This window comes from Saccopteryx bilineata, chromosome 5 (assembly GCF_036850765.1).
Source record: "Saccopteryx bilineata isolate mSacBil1 chromosome 5, mSacBil1_pri_phased_curated, whole genome shotgun sequence".
NCBI classification, from domain to species: Eukaryota; Metazoa; Chordata; class Mammalia; order Chiroptera; family Emballonuridae; genus Saccopteryx; species Saccopteryx bilineata.
Genome location: NC_089494.1, coordinates 66,250,858 through 66,277,507, shown reverse-complemented (window position 1 = coordinate 66,277,507; position 26,650 = coordinate 66,250,858). Strand labels below are relative to the sequence as shown.

Genomic DNA, 26,650 nt, shown 5'->3' with positions numbered 1-26,650 from the left:
AAGCGGGCGCCCACTTCCGGGGCGCTTGGAGGAAACTCTCACTCACTGTCTGCAACCAGGATATCCGGCCAGCAGTCTCACGCTCTGAGTGAAACCCCCAACCGCAGGGAAAAGTTGCAGCGTTGGAATTGAGTCTCGCTCCGTCCCCGTGTGCGGCTTTTGCAAGGCGCTGGGGCGGCCCGAGATTCCACTTTGGCCCACACAAAGGCCCCTGACTCTGCCCCTCTGTGCGATAACACGGGCGCGCACTGCCGAGGCACTCGGAGGAATTGCTCACTCCTTATCTGCGCGCGCACACCAGGATATGAGGCCGGCCGCGGTTCCCTCTGAGTAAAACCCTCACCAGCACGGAAAATCTCCACCGTTGGAAGTAGTTCTCACTCCCTCCCGTGCGTGGCTTTCCCAGGGCGCTGGGGCTGCCCAGAGACTCTGCCCTCAGCCCACAGAAAGGCCTCTGACCCTGCCTCTCCGTGGGGAACACGGGCACCCACTTCCGCGGCTTAGGAAGAAATCTCTCTTCCACTAACTGCGCACCGACCAGGAGACCGGGTAAAATGGCCGCTCCACTTGTCTTTCTTTGTTTGGGTTTGGCGCGAGTGTTAGCTTGTATTGCCCGGGTTGCCACAGGATCAGATTTTCCTCGGCTTGGATCTCTGAGCCACAGCCTGGTTCGGCCGTTTTTGCTGCGGCGGCCTGGATCTATTCACCCCCTTTGCCCGCCTCAGTTTCTATATTCACAGTTACCAGAGAAAGCCGCCCTGTTTAGGTTAGTGAGGAATGCGGAGCATTTCTTACTCCCTATTTCCTTCGGGGTTTGGTTATATATTTAGCCAATTTTTCACTCAATCATACCTTTGGGTGTATTGCAAAGAATCTGGAAGCTCCAAGTATAGGTTTTTCTGTTTCTGGTTGAAGATCTTGTTGAGTTTTGGGGGAGATTTATCGGTATCGCTTCCTACTCCGCCATTACTCTGACGTCATCCCCCTAATGTTTACCTTTATAATTAGTATTACAGTGTATTCCATGTGTTAGGATTTGCAATATCTACCTATATATTCTTTGTAGAGTTTTTTTATGGAATGATTTAAAAATATATGTGTAGTATATTTGAGATTATTTTCATCAATAGTATTTGAAGATTTAAAATTTAGTCAGTTAAGGAACTGTGATAAAACTACAGAAATACAAAAGATGTATAGGACCTATGGGCCCTAATCTCAGTGAATTCATAATTTGCTATAATGTTTCTTCTGCAAGCTCATTTTATCTGTCTCTTTATGCACTGAGATCTTAGCTGCTTAGTTTTTTGTCTTTTTCACTCCCTGTTTGTATGTTTGTCCATCCATCCATTTTTCCATTCATTTTTCATTTATTTGTTTACTCAACTAGTTTGTAATAACTGTTTTAATTTAGGCATTGGGGAAATAATGGTAAATAAGATATAGTTCCTATGGAAGCTTTTTTTCAGGGTACTGACACTACTGAGGATGACTTGGAGAGTCATAAAACTGGGAGAGATTGAATAGTTAGAAGGAAGTGACCATAGGCATGGCAAAGAGGGAGTAAAGATAGCCCTTAGGACTTAACTAGCAATTAACTATGGGATGAATGAGAGAAGATGGCTTTGGGGTATCTCGCAGTTTCTAGTTTTTATTTACTCATTATGCTTTTATTGTGTAAATTATACTTTAGACATTGTGCTAAATACTAAAGGATATAATAAATGAGCCACATTAAGACTAAGACAATAGAAGGGAGAATAGATTGGTCATGACTAGGGTGGGAGTGTGTGTGTGTGTGTGTGTGTGTAGTAGTAGTAGAGTGGAATGATTATAAGTTCAGTTCTAGACATATTGAACTTGACCTGTCTCTTAGATATACAAGTGGAGATAATGGAAATTTAGATAGTTAAAAGAGTCATGGTTGGAGATGCAGACTTGGGAGTCATCAATGCGTGGCTGGCAATTGAAGTCATTGGTTAAGAGGTCTTTCAAAAAGAGTCCTTAGTATGAAAAGAGAACAAGAATTGGAGCCTTGGGGAATAGCACTATATCTCAGTTGGTCAGAGGAAAAAGAACCCGTTAAGAAGACTAAAATGGAGTCATCTGAGAGGTAGAAGGGAACCTGGGAGAGTGTTTCATAAAAGCCAGGAGAATTAAGTTTGAGGGTAGGATAAGGATTGAAAAATGTCCATTAAGATTTGTAATTAGGAAATCATTTTGACCATGTAGAAAACCATTTCAGTGGTTATTTGAGTAACAGGTAAGGAAATAGTGGGCCTCAGATTTAAAAAAAAAAGAACTATGGATTTGTAAAGAACAGACACTAGAGAGCATTATCAGAGGATTTGCTTCAGGAAGGAAGACAAGTATATTAAAGAGAGATATTTGTAGAGAATGGAGACATTCAAAGAGCTGTCTGCCTCTGGCTTTACAGAGATTGGCTTATTCACCTCTGTGCCGCGTGCCTGGCATAGAGTATGTGATCAGTAAATATTTGTTGGATGAAGGAGCATAATACAAGAGTTGAGTAATTTTTGTTCATCCCAAGTCAAGTCTGAAGCATAGGTTCAGAGTTTACCCAACTCGGGAAGCTTGAGATTTACTTTTGTTTTCTGACATAAAAAATTAAACCCACACTAAAAAAATTAACCTTCTAAAGGAGTTTTAAAAAAACCATTTAGAATAAGATCTGCTTTATAATATATTTTATGTTTTTTATAGTACAATACATTCCTAAGATTTATTGCTTTGCCTTTTATAGTGTATTTTAAACTCCGCTTTGGTTATTATCATCTTTTTTTGAAACGTGGAAAATGTTAAAAATTTTACTTAAATTTTATTTTAGTCATAAAGTTGAGTCAACTTTTTAATAAGTGATATTAATAATGTCTTTTCCCCCATTGATTTGGGGGGGGGAGAAAGAGGAAGAGAAAGAAAAAAAAACATCAACTCATTGTTTCACTTAGTTCTTCCGTTTAGTTGTGCATTCGTTGATTGCTTCTCCTATGTACCCTGACGGGGGATCAAACCTGTGACCTCAGTGCACCTGACGATGCTCTATCCACTGATCCATTCATCCAGGGCCTTCTTTTCTTTCTTTCTTTTTTTTTTTTTCAAGTGAGAGTAAGAGATACAGAGACAGATTCCTGTGCATACCTGGACTGGGTGTCCACCCGGCAGACCCCATCTGGGCCAGTGCTCTACCCATCTGGGGCCACCTGTAACCAAGCTATTCCTAGTGCCTGAGGCGGAGGCTCAATGGAGCCGTCCTCAGCGCCTGGGGCTGATGTGCTAGAATCAATTGAACCATGACTACAGGAGGGGAAGAGAGATAGAAGGAGAAAAGAGGGAGGAGGAGAGAGGGAGAAGCAGATGGTCGTCGTTTCTCCTGTGTGCCCTGACCCAGCAATTGAACCCAGAACTTCCACACACCAGGTTTATACTCTACCACTGAGCCAGCCAGCCAAGGGCTTCTTTTCTTTTTTTAACCATGCCTTTTCAGTGTAACTTGTTTGTGCATTGTATCTGTTCTTTTTTTAGAATGTGAACATTTACTCTTAACTGCTGTTTGTAATAACAAGTGTCCTAAGTGCATGCTACCCATTTGTAGTGAAACTAATTCTTTTAAGTTCCATTTAATGCTTCATTTGATTTCTATAATACAAGAGGTCAGAAAGATTTATAATATATGCAATTGCTTACTTTAGTAGAACATAATAAACTTTATGTAATTTTTTCATATAAGGCAAAGTCAGGGAAATGTGAGTCTAAAAGATTATTTTTTTAGGCAAAAATATGGCCCCTAGCTTTTTCTTTTGAGATTTCTTAGTTGCTTATGGAGTTTGATTTCTATTCCATAAACATATATGTAAAATATAAAATGAATTAGAAATAAAAGATGTGCAGTATGGTCTAAAGTGATTGTATATTTTCTTTTAGGCTGGGAAATGAAGAACAACAGCCTGAGGTTCCAATTCTTTATCACGATGTTACATCCCTTTTGCTCATCCAGATTTTAATGATGCCACAACCCTTACACAAAGGTATGTTTTTTTAATTTAGATTTTTAGATTATGTAGTATATATAATAGATATTCTAAAAATTATGAAGATAAATAGAACATTCAGTCTAATGGAATTGTTCAGAGATTAACATTTTTCTATTTTTAGTAAATAGTAATCATATATATATAGAAAGTGACAGTGAAATAATATTGTTTTCTCCCTTAGGCTCAATTTTTAAAGATCTTTTTAGTCCATAATGAGGTAAAGACATGGGATATCACTCTGAAAACCTATTTTAAGAAAATTAAAGTGAATACAAAAATGTGAAAAATAGAGCAAACTATTAGTCTTAATATCTACAAGCATACATAGTTTGATATAGTGCTATCATAGAGTTATTCAAATGTGATGTGCCATCATTTGTAATTAGTTATAACAATGTCATAATACTCTGATATTGAGAGCACTAATATTATACTAGCAACATTTTGATTATTATTCCATAGTCTATAGTTTTCATTTGAAGTCATTTAAAATATTCTATCAAATAATTAACTCTTCTCCTTTTGTGGGAGACAAGATTTCTGCATTTTTGTATTGTTTTGTTTTTGTGCCATTATATGTTACACTAGAAAGAATATCTGTGGGATCTAGAACAAATATTCCAAAAATGTAATATGGAAACACAAAAGATCCTGAATAGCAACAGTGATCTTGAGAAAGAAGAACAAAGTTGGAGCTGTCATACTACCTGATATCAACCTATTCTACAAGGCCATTGTAATCAAAACGGCCTGGTACTGGCATAAGAACAGGCATATAGAACAATAGAACAGAACAGAGAGTTCAGAAGTAAACCCATGCCTCTATATGGTCAATAATTTGACAAAGGAGGTAAGAACACACAATGGAGTAAAGACAAACTCTTCAATAAATGGTGTTGGGAAAATTTAACAGATACATGGGAAAAAATGAAACTAGACCACCAACTTAAACCATACACAAGAATAAACTCAAATGGATAAAAGACTTTAAGTTGTAAAACCATAAAAATTCTAGAAGAAAACATAGGCAGTAAAATCTCAGACATCTCTGAGCAGCAGTAATTTTGCTGATATATCTCCTCAGGCAAAGGAAAGAAAGGAAAAAATTTTAAAATGGAACTACATTAAGCTAAAAAGCTTTTGCACAGCAAAAGAAAACATCAATAAAATGAAAAGGCAACCCACTGAATGAGAGAACATATTTACCAATGATACATCAGATAAGGGGTTAATATATAAAATATATAAAGAACTTACACAACTCAACACTAAGAAGACAAACAACCCAATTAAAAAATGGGCAAAGGATCTGAATAGACACATATCCAAAGAGGACATTCGGATGGCTAACAGACATGAAAAGAGGTTCAACATTGCTAACCATCAGAGAAATGCAAACTAAATCTACTATGAGATATCATCTCACACCTGTTAGAATGGTTATCAATAAATCAATAAACAACAAGTGTTGACAAGGATGTGGAGAACAGGGAACCCTAGTGTACCTTTGGTGGGAATGCAGACCTGCTGCAGCCATTGTGGAAAACAGTATGGAGTTTCCTTAAAAAATTAAAAATGAAACTGCCTTTTTATCCAGCAATCTCACTTCTGGGAATATATTCAAAGAAACTTAAAACACTAATTTAAGAGAATATATGCACCCCTATGTTTATTGCAGCATTATTTACAATAGCCAAAATTTAGAATCAGCCCAAGTGCCCACTGGTAGATGAGTGGATAAAAAAGCTGTGGTGCATTTACAGATGGAATACTACTCAGCTATATAAAAGAAAATCTTACCTTTTGTGATAGTGTGGATGGACCTGGAAATATTTATGCTAAGTGAAATAAGCCAGTCAGAGAAAGACAAATACCATATGATCTCACTTACTTGTGGAATTTAATCAACAAAATAATTTAACAAAATAGAAACAGAAGCATAGACATAGAGAACAGACTGACAGCTGTCAGAGGGGATTTTTGAAAATTTTTCATTGTGTTTTCATGTTTTACCCCCTGAAGAAAATAGTTTACAGCGTACTTAGATTTTGTTGGTATCATTCAGAATTAAGCTGTAGTATCTCAGTTAATGTCACTATCCTTTGAACAATTATTCCTATTTAAAGATTTTATCTTGTGAAGAAAAATAAGAAATATAGACAAATAATTACATATGATATCTATTTTTAAAGTTATTTTAATTTAATAATGTTTCAAATTCTTAAAAAAATTATGAATTCCATATGAAAATGACTTCATCTGAGATAGTAGGGTAGAGATGGCTCCTATTTAGTAGTTTTATTCTCACAGCAATTTAGAATAGGAAGTAAAGGATATCGTTTTCATATGTGATTCTAAAGAAAAATGAACCTTAGGCTAACATTTCTATTTTACCAAACCCTTGTATCTTATTTGATCAGTAGGAGCAAGCTTTTAATTTTAGCAGCTTTGAAAATACATGTTTCTCTGCCCAACTGTCCTTCCTTTATCCTTTCAGGCATAGCACTGTAAAACTTAAAATCTGTTTCATTGTTAAAAATCTGTGTCTAAGGCATTTCAGATTTGTTCAACCTTGTATGTTTTGATAATGGAATTTATTTTTAAATTTTAATTTATTGTGTTTACATAGATTCTAGTGTTGCCCCACATCCCCCCTCCCTGTATCCCCCTCAACATCTTCCTTGCTCTCCTCCCCATAACGCCCTCCCCCCTTCCCTTCAGGTTTATCCCATCCTATCATCCCCTTTCCCTCTGTCCTCTTTTCCTCTGGTCCCTTTGATCTCTCCTCTGTCTCAAGTCCGTTTCTCAGTCCACATTGTTCATTGGATTCCTCAAATGAGTGAGGTTATATGATATTTTTCTTTCTCTGCCTAGCTTATTTCACTTAACATAATAGTTTCCAGGTCCATCCATGTTGTTGCAAATGGTAAGATATCCTTCTTTTTCATGACCCCATAGTATTACATTGTGTATATGTACCACAGCTTTTTTTAAAATAATTTTATTTTTAATGGGGCGACATCAATAAATCAGGATACATATATTCAAAGATAACAACTCCAGATTATCTTGTCGTTCACTTATGTTGCATACCCATCACCCAAAGTCAGATTGTCCTCTGTCACCTTCTATGTGACACCTTCTATGTCACTTTCTTTGTGCCCCTCCCCCTCCCCCTTTCCCTCTCCCTCTCTCCCCTCCCCCCGTAACCACCACACTCTTATCAATGTCTCTTAGTTTCACTTTTAAATCCTACCTACATATGGAATAATGCAGTTCCTGGTTTTTTCTGATCCACTTATTTCACTTCATACAATGTTATCAAGATCCCACCATTTTGCTGTAAATGATCCGATGTCATCATTTCTTATGGCTGAGTAGTATTCCATAGTGTATATGTGCCACATCTTCTTTATCCAGTTATCTATTGACGGGCTTTTTGGTTGTTTCCATGTCCTGGCCACTGTGAACAATGCTGCAATGAACATGGGGCTGCATGTGTCTTTACATATCAATGTTTCTGAGTTTTGGGGGTATATACCCAGTAGAGGGATTGCTGGGTCATAAGGTAATTCTATTTTCAGTTTTTTGAGGAACTACCATACTTTCTTCCATAATGGTTGTACTACTTTACATTCCCACCAACAGTGTATGAGGGTTCCTTTTTCTCCACAGCCTTTCCAACATTTGTTATTACCTGTCTTGTTAATAATAGCTAATCTAACAGGTGTGAGGTGGTATCTCATTGCAGTTTTGATTTGCATTTCTCTAATAGCTAAAGAAGATGAGCATCTTTTCATATATCTGTTGGCCATTTGTATTTCTTCCTGGGAGAAGTGTCTGTTCATGTCCTCTTCCCATTTTTTTATTGGATTGTTTGTTTGTTGTTGAGTTTTATGAGTTCTTTGTATATTTTGGATATTAGGCCCTTATCTGAGCTGTTGTTTGAAAATATCATTTCCCATTTAGTTGGCTGTCTCTTTATTTTGTTATGAGTTTCTCTTGCTGAGCAAAAACTTCTTAGTCTGATGTAGTCCCATTCATTAATTTTTGCCTTCACTTGTCCTGCCGTTGGAGTCAAATTCATAAAATGCTCTTTAAAACCCAGGTCCATGAATTTATTACCTATGTCTTCTTCTATGCACTTAATTGTATCAGGTCTTTTGTTTAGATCTTTGATCCATTTTGAGTTAATTTTAGTACAGGGGGACAGACTGTAGTCCAATTTCATTCTTTTGCATGTGTACCACAGCTTTTTAATCCACTCATCCACTGATGAACACTTGGGCTGTTTCCAGATCTTGGCTATTGTGAACAATGCTGCTATGAACATGGGGATGCATTTCTCCTTTTGAATCAGTGATATGGTGTTCTTGGGATATATTTCTAAAAGTGGGATGGCTGGGTCAAAGGATAGTGGAATTTTTAAAACATATATATATGTCCAAGCCTTTTTCTCCTTTTAAAAATTTGATAATTGTATTTGAAGGGTCTTGCTTTCTATGGCAACCTTGGAAGGTAATATCCTATTGACCTAAGATACGCCTCATCTAAGTGATTCCTTATTTTTTTCTAAGTTCCTAAAATATATTGTTTTTACGCATGGTAAGCATTCAGTAAATAAATACTTGTTGAATGAATGAGTGAAATGAGAACTTAAGCTATGACTTTAAACTTCCAGTTTAAATATTTTAAAAATGATAATCAAGTTAAAGTGACTAAAACCAGAAATTAGTTTTCTACAACAAAAGAACTAAAGTTATGCTTACAATAGCTGCCATTTAAAAAAATGCATGATTTCTTTTTAATTAAAAAATAGTTTATGTAGTTTGCAATGAGCAGAAGCTACCATGTGAGTGGTGTTTCTAGGCAATATAGGTGAATTCCTGGTTAAGATCATTTTGTTTCTACTTAGTAGGCAAATTCGATAATTATCATTCCATTAAAACAAATAAGACATGAAATACTCTTTTCTTTTTTTTTTTTTTTCCAATCTTTTTTCCCCCAGATTTTATTTATTCATTTTAGAGAGGAGAGAGAGAGAGAGAGAGAGAGAGAGAGAGAGAGAGAGAGAGAAAGGGGGGAGGAGCAGGAAGCATCAACTCCCATATGTGCCTTGACCAGGGAAACCAGGGTTTTGAACCGGCAACCTCAGAATTCCAGGTTGACGCTTTATCCACTGCGCAAAATACTCTTTTCTTGACTTTGATAATACCACTCTTTCTTGGTTCTCCTATCTCCTTTTTTACTCATCTTCAAGGCTCATTTTTATTTACCTCTTCCTTTTACCACTCTTAGTTGTTTCATATCTTCTACTCAGTTGTCTCTTCACTTAGCTTCTGCTATACCTTTTTTTTTTTTTTTTAAGTGAGAGGAAGGGAGCTAGAGAGATAGACTCTGGCATGTGCCCCAACTGGGATCCACCTGGCAACCCCTGTCTGGGGCTGATGCTCAAGTCAACTGAGGTATCCTTAGCACCAGAGGCCAGTGCTTGGACCAACCCAGCCACTGGTTGAGAGAGGGAGAGAGGGGAAGAGAGTTAATGTTTGCTTCTCATGTGTGTCCTGACTGGGTATTGTACCCAGGATGTTGGCATGCTGGGCCAACACTTGATCCACTGAGCCAACTGTCCGGGGCTGCAGTACCTATTTTTTGGGGTATTTTTCTGAACTGAGAAGTGGGGGGCGGCAGACAGACAGACTCCTGCATGTGCCCGTTGGGGATCCACCCAGCATGCCCACCGGGGGGTGGTGCTCTGCCCATCTGGGGCATTGCTTTGCTGCAACGGGAGCCATTCTAGTGCCTGAGGTGGAGACCATGGAACCATCCTCAGCACCTGGGCCAACTTTGTTCCCATGGAGCCTTGGCTGCGGGAGAGGAAGAGAGAGATAGAGAGAAAAGAGAGTGGGTAGGGTGGAGAAGTAGATAAGTGCTTCTCCTGTGTGCCCTGGCCGGGAATCAAACCCAGGACTTCTGCACACTGGGCCGACGCTCTGCCACTGAGCCAACCAACCAGGGCCTGCAGTATCTATTCCCAAATCTCTAGTTCTAGTCTGAAACTTCTTGGTGAACTCCAGGCCCAAATTCTTATACATACATGTTTCATTCTCAACATATATAACATTAATTTAATCTCTTTCAATCCAAATTTGTTCTCTTCCTCTGTTTTCTATTTTAGTTAATGCTACTACAGTCTACTGTATTTTACATTATTGTTACTACTGTTTTTGCTTTGTTATAATTTTCATTGAGTTTTAAAACTCAGAGTACAAAAAATATTGGGATTTCTTATTTACTTTAGAAGTTCCATATTGTATTATATTGTATCACATTACAGAATGTACATTATTATTTGTAAGAGCTACATCATATTAGAAGTAGATGATGAATTGGTTTCAAGTACTCAGACTCCTCGACGTTGTTAACTGCATGATGTTCAGTAAGCAGATTTGCCAAGGTTATACAGCTGTTCCAAGGCTGATTGGCGTTAGCACTCTGGTCTCCTGAAACACAGCACACATTCTGCTATGCTCAGTGCCTCTCATTTACATATTTGGTGGATGAATAATGGAACTTTGCTTTCATATTTTCATAAGAACTGTGGAGTAGGAAATATATCATCATATTATAATTTCATTTTATTATTTAACACAAATTAATTACACATACAAGGCAAGGCATTTATTTGTGAAATTATCCTAAGTATAAAATGGCTGGATTCTAAAGAAATAATAATCTTCTTTTTCTCTTATAGACCACTTCACCTGCATTGTGAAGGTGCTTTTTACTCTTCTGTACACACAAGCTCTTGCAGCACTTTCAGTTAAATGCAGTGAGGAAGATAGATCAGCCTGGAAAGACACAGGAGCTGTCAAAAAGGTAGTGTCTTGTTTGAATTTGTCATTTAGTCATTCAGTAAACTTTTTAAGTTGAAGGTATGAATGAAGGAGATTAGGTGTTTGAAAGACAAAATGAGTTATTAACAATTTTTTAATTGGAAATGGGATGCCTTCAGGCTACAAAAGTTAAAAATGTTTCCTTTGTACAGTGAGGCCTTGTGCATCTATCTCTACACCTTGGCCCTCTCCCCGTTATGTTTGGGCAGTTTTGCTTTGCTTTTGTTACAAGCCTTAAACTAACACAGTGAGGAAGTAAAATTATGTCTGCAAACTTACCCATTTTACTTAGCTGTCCTTTTCTTCTTCTTGCCCCTATCCCCAGTCACAATCCAAAGATGGCTTTTCACTCATTACTTCTAAATTTAAAAATCCTAAGGTGAAAGATCTATCAGAAATTTATAGTGTATAAATAATGCAGTTATGTTTGAGATATAACTCGATTATTATACTTATAAATTTAATACATTAAATTTTGTTTGAGGCTTTTTTTCTATTGGGATTGTAAATTTGCTTCTTAGATATATTATGTGCCTAAAAATAAAATATATACTGAACCTAAAAAATATCCTAACCTGTTCTGAATTGTACCTCTTTAAATTTTGCTTTTTTCTCATGTTAGAATATATTTAAGTCCTTAGCATATTTAAAGTTCCCTTTAGTTAAAATTTTGTAAACAATTTAGAAAAAATGTGCAAATTTAGTTAAATGTTAAGTATTTTCAGTGGCTTGAGAAAAAAAGGAATACTATAGAGTTGAAGAACTAATTGAGTGGTTTGGCAAGAGATGGCTTTAAATAAGAAGGTTACTTTAGTATTTATTTGGGGAAATTAGTAGAAAAAATAATAGATATAGCATAAATTAAACTTTTTGATTGGCTTATAAACTCTTACAAGAGGTTTTCTACCTCATTGAAAAGTTTCTGTTAAAATCATATCTACTTGTATCAAAGGAGAGAAAACTCATAAATATGTGAAATGTATTCAATGTAAATCTTCATTTTTATCACGAGTTTACTCTCAAATCATGACTATGTGTCCAAAAGGTAGAGTCACAAAGTTCATTATGTCTTAATTAGGGACCTGGGTGGTTGGCCCTGAGTACTCAGCCAAGCTCCTACCACTAAATAGAGAGATCACTTTTTTAGTCAAGACATTAAAACTTTCTAAACTTCAGTTTTCTCAAAGGTAAATAGAATTTGGAATATATGACTTATAAGATGCCTCTTTTTCTAAAATTCTGTTATTCTAAATTTCAAAATGGATTTTTGTCTTTTTCTACAGTGATTTTTATTCCTTGTTCCTAGTTGATTCTTAGATCATTTTGCATTTTGAAATCATCTTTCTTTTTTTCTAAATATTCTTTTAATTCTTTGAACACACTCAAATCTAGTATCTGGATTGTTCGTTATTTAAATCAAGTATGTTAGTTTTCTCTGCTGTGTCCTTGTTTAACTATGTTTTCTTAGTAAGCTGTCTAATAATGAAAAAGTATACGTTTAAAATACTTTCTGATATAATTTGGGTCTAAATCTATTCATCTAACTGAAAAAATGAAAACTAATGACAGAAAATTACACAATTGTAAATCTATGATGGAAGGAGCATGAACTAATTTAGGTAACTTGTATTAATTTTCTTTCTTGATTTGATAATTGTTACTTATTTTTTAAAAAATGCTTAATACAACATTTTTATGTTTATTTATTTAGTTTTTTTCTTCTTTTTTCAAGTTAGAGGCAGTGAGACAGACTCCTACATGTACCCTGACTGCGATTCACCCGGCAACCCCCATCTGGGGTTAATGCTCTGCCTGTCTGGGGCTGTGCTCTCTACTGAGCTATTTTTAGTACCTGAAGTGGAGGCTCCATGGAGCCATCCTCAGTGCCCAGGGCTGAGGTGCTTGAATCAATCGAGCCATGGCTATGGGAGAGGAAGAGAGAGAGAGAGAGAGAGAGAGAGAAAGAGAGAGAGACACACACACAGAGACAGAGAGAGAGAGAAAAGGGAGAGGGGGAGAAGGGGAGAAGCAGATGGTTGCCTCTCCTGTGTGCCCTGACTGGGAATTGAACCTGGGATATTCACGTGCTCGGCCAATGCTCTGCCACTGAGCCAACCAGCCAGGGCCTTAATAAAACATTTAATATGAGTTAGATTCTTACCAGAAGAATCTTATTAGAAATTTATAGCCACATAAATTGCTTTAATGAATGAAAACAAAAATTACAATATTCTGTAGGTTGTTTTGCTATGTTATAGCCTTTTCTGCAGTTGATTTAAACATTTAGGTGTGTAGCAACTATATTTATGAGTAATGAAGTGTATCATTGTAACTTCTTTACTTAAATTTCTGTATTATTCATTTCTACCTGTTTTTCATTCCTTTCTTCCTTCTTTTCTTCTCATCCCTTTTCTCCTTTTTTTTTTTTCATTGTGTTTCATTGATTCCATCTTTATACTTCCTGATCCTCAGGTTTGATAATTCTAGTGAAAACAGATTTTTGCCACCCACATCAGACCTGCCCCAGGGCAATAAAAACATTTCTCAAAATGATACTAGAGTTAATTTAATAAGGAGGTTCAGTTGTGTTGGAAAAATGGTCATTACAATTAGTATAAATTGTGAGGTTTTTTTTGTTCTTCGGAATATCTGTCAAAAGATGCATTATTCCAAGATTTCTTAATCTGGGGTTTTTTTCATTTGTTTTGTTTTGCTGGGGAGTAGGACCATTGCATGTACTCAAAGGACCTGTCACCCCCAAAAGTTTAAGAAGCACTACAATTAAACAAAGCCTCTACTCAACACAGCATTTATTGTATCTCTCGACCCTTTTCCTCTTCTTTACTTAACGCACATACCTTTGCCATCTCTCCCATAAGATTCTTCTGATTTTAATTCTAGGTCTTTCATCCATGGTCTCAGAAATCCTCCTCTTAAGCTTTATGAGCCTACTCTTTGGTTTATTCATATATCACTTATATAAAATATGCTTTACTAATACTTTCTTATATATGAAATTATTGTCTTATGTGATCCTCTTTTTTTAAAAATTTGAGAAGAGTTTAGTAAAGGGACCTGATTTTTAATTAAAGTACAGTTAAGATACAATATTGTTGCTGTTATTATAGTTAGAAATCAGGACATAATCCTGTATGGCTGAGTGAATATGGCAGAAAGGATAGAGGAATGATTTAAAAATAATACAAAGAATTGATTGTCAAAAGAGGCATATGCAGGAAAGTTCTAAGATGAAAAACTCCGGCCCTGGCCGGTTGGCTCAGTGGTAGAGCATCGGCCTGGCGTGCAGAAGTCCTGGGTTCGATTCCCGGCCAGGGCACACAGGAGAAGCGCCCATCTGCTTCTCCACCCCTCTCCCTCTCCTTCCTCTCTGTCTCTCTCTTCCCCTCCCGCAGCCGAGGCTCCACTGGAGCAAAGATGGCCCGGGTGCTGGGGATGGCTCCTCGGCCTCTGCCCCAGGCGCTAGAGTGGCTCTGGTCGCAACAGAGCGAAGCCACGGAGGGGTAGAGCATCGCCCCCTGGTGGGCGTGCCAGGTGGATCCCGGTCGGGCGCATGTGGGAGTCTGTCTGACTGTCTCTCCCCATTTCCGGCTTCAGAAAAATACAGGGAAAAAAAAAAAAAAGATGAAAAACTCCAACAATGCCAAAATAAATTTCATCAATTTGGTATTTATTGCTTATATTTTTGTTATGCAAAGGGACACATGTAAAATACAAAGCCAGTTCTTAACATTTTGGAATTTACAGTTGAAGAGAGCACAGTGACATGTGTGAAACATTAGGGACTATAAACAGATTGAATATCATCAAATAAAAACTCTCTGGTCCAGGCTTTCAGGGCCTTAAAAATTAAGGATAAAGTTATATTCCACAGCATTTATTCAATTATTTACTCAATTATTAGTGGTACATTGAATGTCTTAGGTATGTAGCTATTTTTTATTTTTTGGATTCTTTATTTTTATTTTATTTTATTTTACTTTTTTTTTTTTTTTTTTTTTTAATTTTTTTTTTTTTTTAAATTTTATTTATTCATTTTTAGAGAGGAGAGAGAGAGGGAGAGAGGGAGAGAGAGAGAGACAGAGAGGGAGAGAGAGACAGAGAGAGAGTAGGGGGGAGGAGCTGGAAGCATCAACTCCCATATGTGCCTTGACCAGGCAAGCCCAGGGTTTCGAACCGGCGACCTCAGCATTTCCAGGTCGACGCTTTATCCACTGCGCCACCACAGGTCAGGCTTATTTTACTTTTGAATTTTATTGGTGTGACACTGGCTAACATAATTATATAGGTCTCAGGTACCTAATTCTACAATACATCTCTGTACACCATATTGTTTTACCCCTCCCCCAAGTCAAGTCTTCGTCTATCACCATTTATCACCCCTATTCCCTCCTTCACCTCTAACCCCTTCCGCCCCTGATATTTTCCACACTGGACTATTTTCTTAGGAAGACTTTCCAAGAGTGGGAATTACTGGGTCAACACATTTACATATGTTTATTTATACTTACATTGTATAATTCATATGCTGTCTTTTAAGGAAGTACTTAATCATCTACCTAATTTCATTGTGAATCCAGAGGTATACTGTTACATGTAGGTTTTGAGGAATTAAAGTGTACATACTTGAAATATAATAATTATGCTGTATTCATTAAAAAGTGGTCTTTTCAATGTTAATTTGTTGTAAATTCAGTGACTGATAGAGCTAATCTTTTAATTTTTTCTAGAATACATGTGATGCAGAAAAGTCTTACAAAGTATTATTGAACTTTGTGATAAGTGAACTATCTAAAGGAAAGTTATACCATGAAGAAGGATCTCAGGAGTGTGCAATGGTATGCTCTCTCTAAAATTAGATGTAGTAGTTTAGTTAAAATTTTAGATTTTGTTACTATTGTGAATATAATTTTTAAAACTATATCTATTATAGAATGAATTATTTGGATTTTCTTTTTTTAACTTTAGGTTAGTCCTATTGCTTGGTCTCCTGAATCCATGGAAAAATACCTACAGGACTTCTGCTTACCTTTCCTCAGAATCACCAGCCTTCTTCAGCATCATCTTTTTGGGGAAGATTTGCCTAGTTGCCAGGTACAATTTGGGGTAGAGATTAGGGAATCTTCTTTTAGTCTAACTCATGAATAAATATTTACAATACTTACTATTATTATTTTTTATATTTGTTACCATCCATTCATTTTTATTATAGCATCACTAATATTTGATATTTGAACAGTTTTGGATTAGATCAGTGATAAGAAATGCTTAGTACTTTAACAGGATCGTAGGATTCATATTGACATATTTATCACTATCTCTATGGATATATTTATCACTATCTACTTTTAATATTCTTTTAAAAGTTATATTGATCAGAAAGCTGGTTATTTGAAGATAAGATGGAATTTATGTAATTTTAGAACAGAAAAATGTTTGATTTGTAGCCAGTTATATTAAAACATAGATGAATAAATTATCACTGGTTTAATCTATTTCTTGTAACTGTTGGTCAATGTGGTTATACAAGAAAGTGACAGGGTAGGAAACCAGAAGGGAAGTAAATAAAACTATGCTTATAGACCCATGTTTCTGGCATTGTCTCCCATTTATTTTCAGTGAACTTGATGTGACATTTAGACATTTATCATAGTTATGGTCTTTGAAACCTGAAGTATATCAGAATTAAGAAGTTGATTGTGCCTTTAGCATTAAATAATTTGGTTTCTTTGTTTTTTATCAAGTGATTTGAGATAAACTTGGCACCTTGATCCCCAGACCTTTTATTTAGAGTTATAAGATACTGAAAAAATTAAAAATATTCAAAAATTCTTTATATCAGTGTATTGCACCAATGTTCTAGGAGAATCTTATTTTAAAAAAAGTAGGGATTAAATTAAGCAGTGGGATTTTTCTTTTTTAACAGTAATCCAGGCACTGGAAGCTAAAGTGAATTTAAAAATATAAATATTTCTAAGATAATAAATGATGGTGTTTTAACCAGACATACATCAGGGTTGTCTGAGAGCTATTTTGTAGTCACTAGAGGAATGGATAGGTGAGAAACCTGTGGAGTCTTGGTCTTGTAAAATCAACTAATTCACGTGAAGACTGACTGCATCTTTAATCAAAGTACCTCTAACGTAAGAAGTCATCCCTAGAACTAATGTTAGTGAGCATGGGCACAAGGAAGGGGCTGCCCAACCAGGACATTTATCTCCATCCTTTCTTTCCCTTTCCGATTGTGGTCTATCCCAGCTACATACATTTACTTTCCACTCATTCCCTTAACCCCACAAAATCTGTTTTTTCTCTCTACCAATACTGTCCTGCAGCCTCAAATGTCATTAAGGAACTTCTGATTGCAGCACTATTTGATATGTCTCATCACACCTTCCCTTAATCTCTCCCCTCCCCGGGTCCCGTAACACTGCAGTAGGAGTTGGCAGACATACTTTTACAGTAGAACCTTTCTTTCAAATGAGATCTTGCCTAGAACTCCCAAGTAATTACCATAGCTTTATAGAAAGATTTGAAATCACACATTGTAATTCCTCCAAATTTGCATAACTGGTATTGGGCTATAAATCTTACTAAATATTATACCATTTAGATCTAACCACTATCTCTAAATCTCATTGTTGCATGGTGGTATTCCAATATACATATATTTCACATTTTACTTCTCTTGGGTGAACGTCTAGATCTTTGCTATTACAGAAAAACTAAATTGCCACAATGAACCTCATGTCTTGTGTACTTTAAACTTTCTTTGAGTTCTGTTCCTACTTATGGCATTGCTGGATCCATAGGACACGGTATGCCTGTTTGCTTTCTAAAATGGCTGCTCCAGGTTCACATTTTCATTTGCAATGAATGAAGGTTCTTGTTTTCTGCCCTCGACTTGTCAGCAGTTCTTATTATCCAGTGTACTAATATTTGCCAGTCAGATGGATACAAAGTATATGCTTATAGTTAATTTAATTTGCCTTTCTCTAATTATGTACTTGGTCCTCTGTTTATATGTGCATTAGCCATTTAAATTTTTCTCTGTATATTTCCTATGCCTATTATTTGACCATTTTTAAAACTTGGGTTTTCTGCCTTACTGGTGGTGGTGCAGTAGATAAAATGTTGACCTGGAACATTGAGGTCGCAGGTTCAAAGCCCAGAGGTCACTGGCTCTGAAGACTGGGGGGGGGGGGTCAGGGGCTCCTCAGCATAGAGTCAGTGGCTTGAAGGGGGATGGAAAAGTGGGGGTTGGGGAGGAATTGTCCACATGATCCCAAAGCACACTAGCTTGAGCCCAAAGGTCACTGGCAGGAAAAGCCCAAGGTCACTGACTTAAGCAAGGGAACAATGGCTTGGCCCTGGTCAAGGCATGTACCAGAAGCAATAGCACAACTAAAGTGAAAGCAGCTATGAATTGATGCTTCTCATTCTTTCTCTCCCTTCCTGTCTCTCTCTCTCTCATTCTCTGTCTCAAAAAAAAAAAAGAAAAGTTGAATTTTCTGTCATATCTTGCTGCTCTTTTGTCAGTTTAACTCATTGCAGGTATCTTTTCAAAAACTGTTGTTTGATTGTATTGCCCTTTGTGGAACAAATTTTCATATTGACAGACCTGTCACTTTTCCCGTATGACTTATGCTTTTGGAATCTTACTTTAAATAATCCTTCTTCAATCTGAGATTTTGAAGTTATTTTGTATTTTCTTTTATTATAGTTTTATCTTTCATAGTTTTCTCTTTAGATTTAGATTTTTATTTAACCTGGAATTTATTTTATAGTAAGATATTAAGTAAAGATCTAATTTTTTTCTCCATTTAATAAGACAGTTTTTCTCACACTATTTATAAAACAATCTATTTATAAAATAATCTAACTATTTCCCACTGGGTTTTTTTTCTAACAGGTTTCTTCTGTTTCTGGATTCTTTATTGTATGCTATTAAGCTATTTGCTCCTGTACTAGTAACAGGCTATTTCAATTACTATGGTTTTATTATAGACATTATATCTGGTAGGGTGTTTCTTCTTTTATTTCTTCTAACATTCTTTTTGCTAAATTATTTTTTCTAATTATTTTTGTTAGCTAAATACGGACCTTTATTCTTATATATAAATTTTATAATCAATTTGTAAATTTTCTTCCCAAGTCCTGCAAGGTGTTAGATGAGAATTACTTTGAATTTATAGTTTTAAGGCATTGAACATAGTTTATATGTCCATTTATTCAGTCCATCTTTTAATGCTTTTCATAGAATTTTTAAATTGTCATCTTAAAGGTTGGAGCATTCTCTATAAAGTTAATCTTAGAGGCTTTATAGTTAGTTTCTCTTTAAATGATATGTTATTTTCTGTAACATTCTTTGCTTCTTGCTGATATAGAATATTTTGAAAGTTTCTTCCTTTTAAATCTTTATTACTCTGTGGTCATCTTAATAACACATTGTTGACTGATAATTTTACGCAGAAGTTATCTCATGTCACCAGCTATTTTTTTGTAATTGAGAATGAAAGTGAAACAATCTAAATAAACTTCAGTATACTTTATTTATACATAATGAATTTAAATGAAACTTTGTACATATGTGCTACATATTACATTTTATACATGTCATAGATTTTTAGCAATTTTTTGGGGGGTGGTATACTGTAGCAACCACCTACATATAATGGTACACAACATGTTCTGTAAATATATCTGGTTTCCCTGTGCTTTCCTTTTGAAACACATACTTTACACGTTCTAGTTGGATTGAACACAATGAAGAAAGCTTTTAAAATACCCTTGATATGTATGTTCAAACTGCGAGCAGTTAAAAGATAGTCCAAGTTTAGACAGCTCGATACTGTGATTATTTTTGTTTACCGTACCTTCGATTTTGTGATCTCACGCCTGGAGGAGTGGAAGTAAAGGAGCCTGCATGAGAGTATAGAATGGTGTGCTGTTTTTCGAACTTTGACCCTCAGGGCGAAGAGTCACAAATATTATAATCCTATATTACCTTGAGTTTCAAAAATTGAGATAGCTAATGCAAGTGCAAACACGAGTTAATTTGTGAGCGGTCAACATTGTGTTTTAATGCATGTCTAGTATTATTTAGAGCAGTGGAAGTATTAGCATCCTTTTTTTTTTTTAAGATGAGAGGAGGGGAGATAGTGAGGCAGATTCCCATATGTGCTCCGACTGAGATCTACCCAACAACTCCATCAGGGGCCAATGCTTGAGCACCGAGCTATTTTTAGTGCCTGAGGCTGATGCACTTCAGTGGAGCTATCCTCAGCGCCTGGGCCATGTTCAAACCAATTGAGTCACTGGCTGCTGGAGGGGAAGAGGAAGAAAAGAAGGAGAGTGAGGGGGGAGAAGCAGATGGTTGTTTCTCCTGTGTGCCTTGACTGAGAATCGAACCTAGGACATACATATGCCAGGCTGACCCTGTATCCACTGAGCCACTAGCCAGGGTCTGTTGGCATCCTTTTCTTGTGCCCTGCCCCAAATAAAATGCTGCTAAGTTTCTTGTGAGTGTCTTTTTGTTTTTATTGTAAATGGGATCATTTAAAAATTATTTTCTAATGTTGTTGAATGTAGAAATCTAATTGGAATTTTAAACATTAATCTATATTTGCTGATAAATTCAGTGATTATTTCTAATAGCCAGGAGGCTCTTAACAGTATATTTTTATAAGATTTTATTTATTGATTTTAGAGAGAGGAGAGGGGGAGAAAGAAAGTATAGGGGAGTGGGGAGGAACAGGAAGCATCAACTTGCTTCTCATATGTATCTTGAAAGAGGAAACCCAGGGTCTTGAACAGGCAACCTCAGCATTCCAGGTTGATGCTTTATCCACTGATCAAAGGTCAAGCTAACAGTACTTTTTTATTTTTCTTAACTTAGAAGCGGGGAGGAAGAGAGACATACTCCTGCATGCGCCCCTATGGGGATCCACTTAGCAAGCCCCCTACAGGGGGAAGCTCTGCCCATCTGAGGCCATTGTTTCTGCTGCTTGGCTACTGATCTATTTTAGCACCTGAGGCAAGACCATGGAGCTGTCCTCGGTGCCGGGGGGGGGGGCCTGCTTGCTCCAACTGAGTCATGGCTGAGAGAGGGAAGGGAGAGAGAGAGAGAAGGGAGAGGGGGAGGGGTGGAGAAGCAGATAGTTGCTTCTTCTGTGTGCCCTGACTGGGAATCGAACCCTGGACATCCACATGCCGGGCTGATCCTCAACTGCTAAGCCAACTGGCCAGAGCCAAACAGTACATTCTTAATTAAACATTTTGTTAACCTTGAGAAATCATCAAGAATGGTACCTACTACATGTTCTAACAACAGAAAGCCTGCAATTTAGTTAAATGTCTCAGTCTAACACTATTTCTGCTACCACAGTAGGGCTAATTATAGTAACCTGTATGGTTCTCTTTTTTCTATTTAAATTCCTTCTCTCTTATTTATCCTCTAACTCTGGAATTCTTAACAGAGAGATTTAAGGTAAATTTTTAATTCCATAGCATGAGTTGCATTAGAAAATAAATACCCTCTCTCAGTAGAGCAGGATAACTATATGTGTATGAAGCAACAAAACCTCAAATTATCTGAAGTTGACAAAATTGAAAAATAGACAAATCCACAATTGTAGCTGGGAGCTTCAGTGTTTTCTCTTAGTAGTCAATAACAAGTAGACAGAAAATCAACTCAGATAAATGGAACCTGAATAATACTGTCAATCAAATTGATATAGTTGACATCTATAGAATACTTCACCAAACAATAGCAGAATGCATATTTTTCACAAGTGCACATGTAGCATTCACTAGAATATACCATATGCCAAGCCATAAAACAAATATCAATATATCTAAAAGAATTGAAATTATGTATTTTTTGTCAACATAGAATTAAATTAGAAGTCAGTAATAGAAAGAAATATGGAAATCCCCAAATATGTGGGAATTAAACAACACACTTCTAAATAACTTGGGTATCAAAGCAAAAATCACAAGGAAATTAGAAAATACTTAAACTGAGTGAAAATGAAAACACAACATAGTAGAAGTGTTTACTCGGTTTGGAAGGATTAATTTTATCTGAATGGTGCTAGGTAATCTAGAGTCATTCAGTGGGGTCAGGAAGGGCCTCCTCGGGGAGCTGGCATTTGAAAGATGATAGGAGTTTGTTCAGTGGACAGGGGAAAGTCGACATACTAGCCTCAGAAATGGTTTTTCAGTTAAATAAAGGGATTGGGGAGTATATTTTGGTGTTTATAAGATTAACAGACTCCGTAAAAATCAACTTTCAAAATGTGAGTCCTTGGATGACTGGTTTCTCTGGGTCTGTTATTATTGAGCAGAACTTCAGATTGCCTGGCACTTTTATCTCTAAAGTTTGTAAAAATTCCCTCCTCCTTTTAAAATTGCTTTGTTTCACACTCATTCAGGACCCAGGGAAATGACTTAGCACAGCGTCTCGTAAATGCCATGCTTTTACTCTTGTTCTTTATCCACACCGACAGTATGGCTTTTTAACCAAAAATCACTTTTCCTTTGCCCCCAACTAACTTTATTCTCATAGAGTAACTAGGTTCTTGTCGACTATACTCATCAGATGTGTGTCAACACTATTTAAAAATAAATGTATTAAAGAAGCAGATGCTAAGGCACTTAGTAGTTGGATTTCACAGAGGAATATTGTAAGGCTATTGGAATGTAACAGCTGGCACCTTTGTTGCTCTTTGCTTATTCTACTCCCTTCACTTTTCTTTAATGACTCAGTCATGAAAGTTTCTTATCATCCAAAAGTAATTGATGAGAATGACACTTAAAATATCTATAATGTGAAGTGTTCTTGATGAAATATGTGAGAATTTTCTATTTTGTGTCTAAAAGGAAGAAGAGGAATTTTCAGTTCTTTCCAACTGTCTGGGACTTTTGCCAACATTTTATCAAACAGAACATCCATTCATCAGTGCCTCCTGTCTGGATTGGCCAGTTCCAGCGTTTGATATTATATCTCAGTGGTGTTCTGAGATGAATTCATTTACTGAAAGACATGCAGAACAAGGAAAGGTATGTAAAAGGAATAGTGCTCATTTGCCATAGTGGTGATATGCTAATAGGTCAGAGGATAATGAAGAATTTAAAAGTTAGGTCATCTGTTCTTGGAAGCACTTATTAAACTATATTGAAAAAATGATTTACTTATGGAAATTTATGAATATAAAAGCAGAAATATTTCATTCAACAAAGCTAAGGTATTACTAATGTCACTTTTAGTTTGTTTGGGTTGTCAAATTTTTTTGTTTTGTTTTGTTTTGTTTTTTTGTATCTTTCTGAAGCTGGAAATGGGGAGGCAGTCGGACAGACTCCCACATGCGCCCGACTGGGATCCACCCGGCACGCCCACCAGGGGGCGATGCTCTGCCCATCGGGGTGTCGCTCTGTTGTGACCAGAGCCACTCTAGTGCCTGAGGCAAAGGCCATGGAGCCATCCCCAGTGCCTGGGCCATCTTTGCTCCAGTGGAGCCTTAGCTGCGGGAGGGGAAGAGAGAGAGAGAGAGAGAGAGAGAGGAAGGAGAGGGGGAGGGGTGGAGAAGCAGATGGGCGCTTCTCCTGTGTGCCCTGGCTGGGAATCGAACCCAGGACTTCCGTACGCCAGGCCGATGCTCTACCACTGAGCCAACCGGCCAGGGCTTGGGTTGTCAGATTTTTATTGAATCCTTAAATAATCATGACATTAGACTTTGTTATACAAAGGAATTTTAAGATAGACAAGAAACTTGTAGACTTATAGGAAAGAGAATTGTCACATAATTGAAGATTTGGACTAGCAGATCTAAAAGGTCATGTCTGTAACTAAAATTTGCTGGGCCAGTGCTGCCAGCTCAGCTGGTGAAAAGTTTTGTGTTGGAGAGTGGGGATATCAGTGGGCACTTGGATGCCCTAGTCTGGTGCTCAGACTTTTTCAATAGCCTGAACTACAGGTTTTGAAAAATGACATAATATGATGAAAGTAGTGTTTTATGGAGGTAATCCTATGGCTTCTTAGCAGGTAAATTGAAGTAAGGAGAGAGGGAAGCCAGAGATTATGTAGGGGGTGAAAAATCTATACTGTTGTTCTGATAATAGATATTAGAATATAACCAATGCAAGAGATATTTCAGAAAAATATATAGGACTTGGTGAATGGATATACATAACTGTAAGATCTTGAACTCAAATCATTAGAAGAATACTTATGAGTATACATAGTTCTGATAGGAACCTATTCCCAACACCATTGATGATGCCCCATTGCCTTTGGAGGAAGATATGTACTCCTTGCGTAGCATTCAAGAATTTTTACCCTCTTGCTTGCCTTTCTAACCTCACTTTGGACCACTCCCCTGCCCACAACCTTGCTCAAACCAAAAGAATGTTTCTTAAGTGTGTTACATATTTTCAAACATCTGTACTATTGCTTATTGCTGTTACTTTAGATAAAGCAACCTTCTACCCTTCTCCTGTTGAATTAATCACAATTTTGCTAAGATATGTTACCTCTTCTATGAAGCTTTGTTTGATAGTCCATCTTGCTCTGCAGTCCTAACCCCCTCCCTCTTCTGTGCTATATGACAGTACTTTTGCCACTGTCTCTTACAGTAGCCATGTTTATCACTTTGCTTATTGCATCTGGACTGTGGCTCCACAAAGCAAAAATTTCTTATCCCTGAAACACTGGTTCCTATAAAGTGCCTAATATAGACCAATGACTAATAAATATTTGTGGAACAATTAAGTGGTGAGAAGATGTAATAGAATTGATGCAAGGGGACCCAAGTTTCAGTGAAAATAAGAATTTTTAATTTTAACATCAAAGAGAAAAGATGAGTATTTCAGATGGAGGTGTCAGACTAGATTTAATCTTTTAAAATTGAAGTGAATAATAAAGGCAAGGCGAACATAAATGATAAATGTCTCTTGTTCATTTTATTTTGTTGAAATCCTTAAAGAGATAATATCTCATACCTTTTTTTAAAAAAAGGGAAATTCAAGAAGTTAATTGAACTTTGTATGTTAAATATAAAAATCTTTTTTCTATGTAGTAATTTTGTTATTCACAGATTATCACTAGAATCTGAAGTTATATTTTAATGTCTGAAAACCTATGAGAAATGACTTGGAGTAAGAGATGGGTTTAATTGTAGAACCAGGACAGTAGAAAGTGTGGCGCATACTTAAAATTTTTTGTCTTCATATGTGCCATGGGTTAAGCAATAGATAAAAATTAACTTATTTAGTAATATAAGAGCAGGCTTACATTTTAGAGGAATGATTACTGGTGTTGATATTGATGGAGAATAAGAATTTATCATTTAAAAATATTTTATCTTTTTGTAAAATTGAGTGATATTTATTTGTTTTAGAGTCAGAACAGTAGATATACATTTATGTATTACTGTTTATGCAGAATTTTTACCAGTTATTTGAGTTGCATCACCCTCTGACCTGCACCCCTACTGTTCCTGCTCCACTCTGTTCTAGTTCGAACCCTGACTGGGACCCTAGGACAGCCAAATCTTCTTTACCAGGAATTTAAATTTGAATAGAGGGAGTTAGCAAGATAAACAATGAATTGAGCCAAGTAATCCAACAACAGTACCCTTGGAAGATAGTTTGAATTAGTGCTTCTAATATTGTTTATCAGCTAAGATTCTTTGGTTGTAAACAGACAGTTTGGTTACAAGCCTGTGGTTTGTTTTCTCTGAAGTGCTACCACTGATGACTGCCTCAGTCACTTTCCTTCCCTTCTCCTGTGCTTTAAGATTCAGATTGCTGGGGGAGAATCTGATTAGCCAAGTTTGCATCACATGTACACACTTCTGGTGGGGCAGGATCTTGTGATGGGGCCACCCTATCAGACTTGTATGGAGCAGGAAAAGAGGTTATTTTTGTTCCAAAAGAACTTGTAATGCTATTAATATAAGAATGCAGATAAGGATGTTAAAGAAATGGAAAAGAAAAAAACATTGGTAGCCCACTACCTGCACATCTTACTTACCCAGGACAGAGACATCCTTCTTCCCATTCATAGAGTTTCACTACTTTCTCTGTTCAAAATAAAGTAACCGTCACATCACCTTTACAACCACAGATGCATCTACCACGCATCTACCACTTTTCCAAGTATGTAGCCTGAGTGATTCCCAATAATTTATATCATCGGGCCTCAGTGAACCTAGAGGGTCTGGGAGCTGTTTATTCCTTTTGTGATTTGTTGTACTCACATCTCAATCGTCTAGAAAATTTTAATTAGCATCTACTCACCCTGAATTCAATAGTAAGAGACAGGAAAAAAGAATGAAAAATGTTGCAGAAATGTATACTACAGAAAGCAAGAAAATTTACAACCAGTCATAAAGCTGTAGTTAGTACATAGTCAAAGTATATGACTTTCTTTTTTCACCTCCTTTGACAGCACCTCAACTGGTTGGATTAGTTTGACCAAGGATATAACTCAAACTTTATTCTGAAAGGTCTGAGCTCTGGTGATTGATCTTGTCTTGCTTATATAAGGCTGTAATAGTTTTGTGTTAAATTTTTACCTTTTATGTTTGGGACATGGTGGGGGATGAAAATTCGGGGTCTCTAAGTTTCAAACATACTGTTAAAATTGTATGGTAATATTTCTATTACTCTTTATAGTCTGGA

At 36.6% G+C, this 26,650-nt stretch overlaps 1 protein-coding gene across 1 annotated transcript in view; it reads left to right on the top strand.

Moving 5' to 3' along the window:
- Nucleotides 1-26,650, top strand: part of UBR3 (ubiquitin protein ligase E3 component n-recognin 3) — a 240,891-nt gene that overhangs the window by 208,340 nt on the left and 5,901 nt on the right. The window contains exons 32-36 of the mRNA XM_066233324.1: nt 3,943-4,046; nt 10,807-10,931; nt 15,697-15,804; nt 15,935-16,060; nt 22,850-23,029. Coding sequence (XP_066089421.1) covers nt 3,943-4,046; nt 10,807-10,931; nt 15,697-15,804; nt 15,935-16,060; nt 22,850-23,029 — 643 coding nt within the window. The remainder of the gene's footprint in view (nt 1-3,942; nt 4,047-10,806; nt 10,932-15,696; nt 15,805-15,934; nt 16,061-22,849; nt 23,030-26,650) is intronic.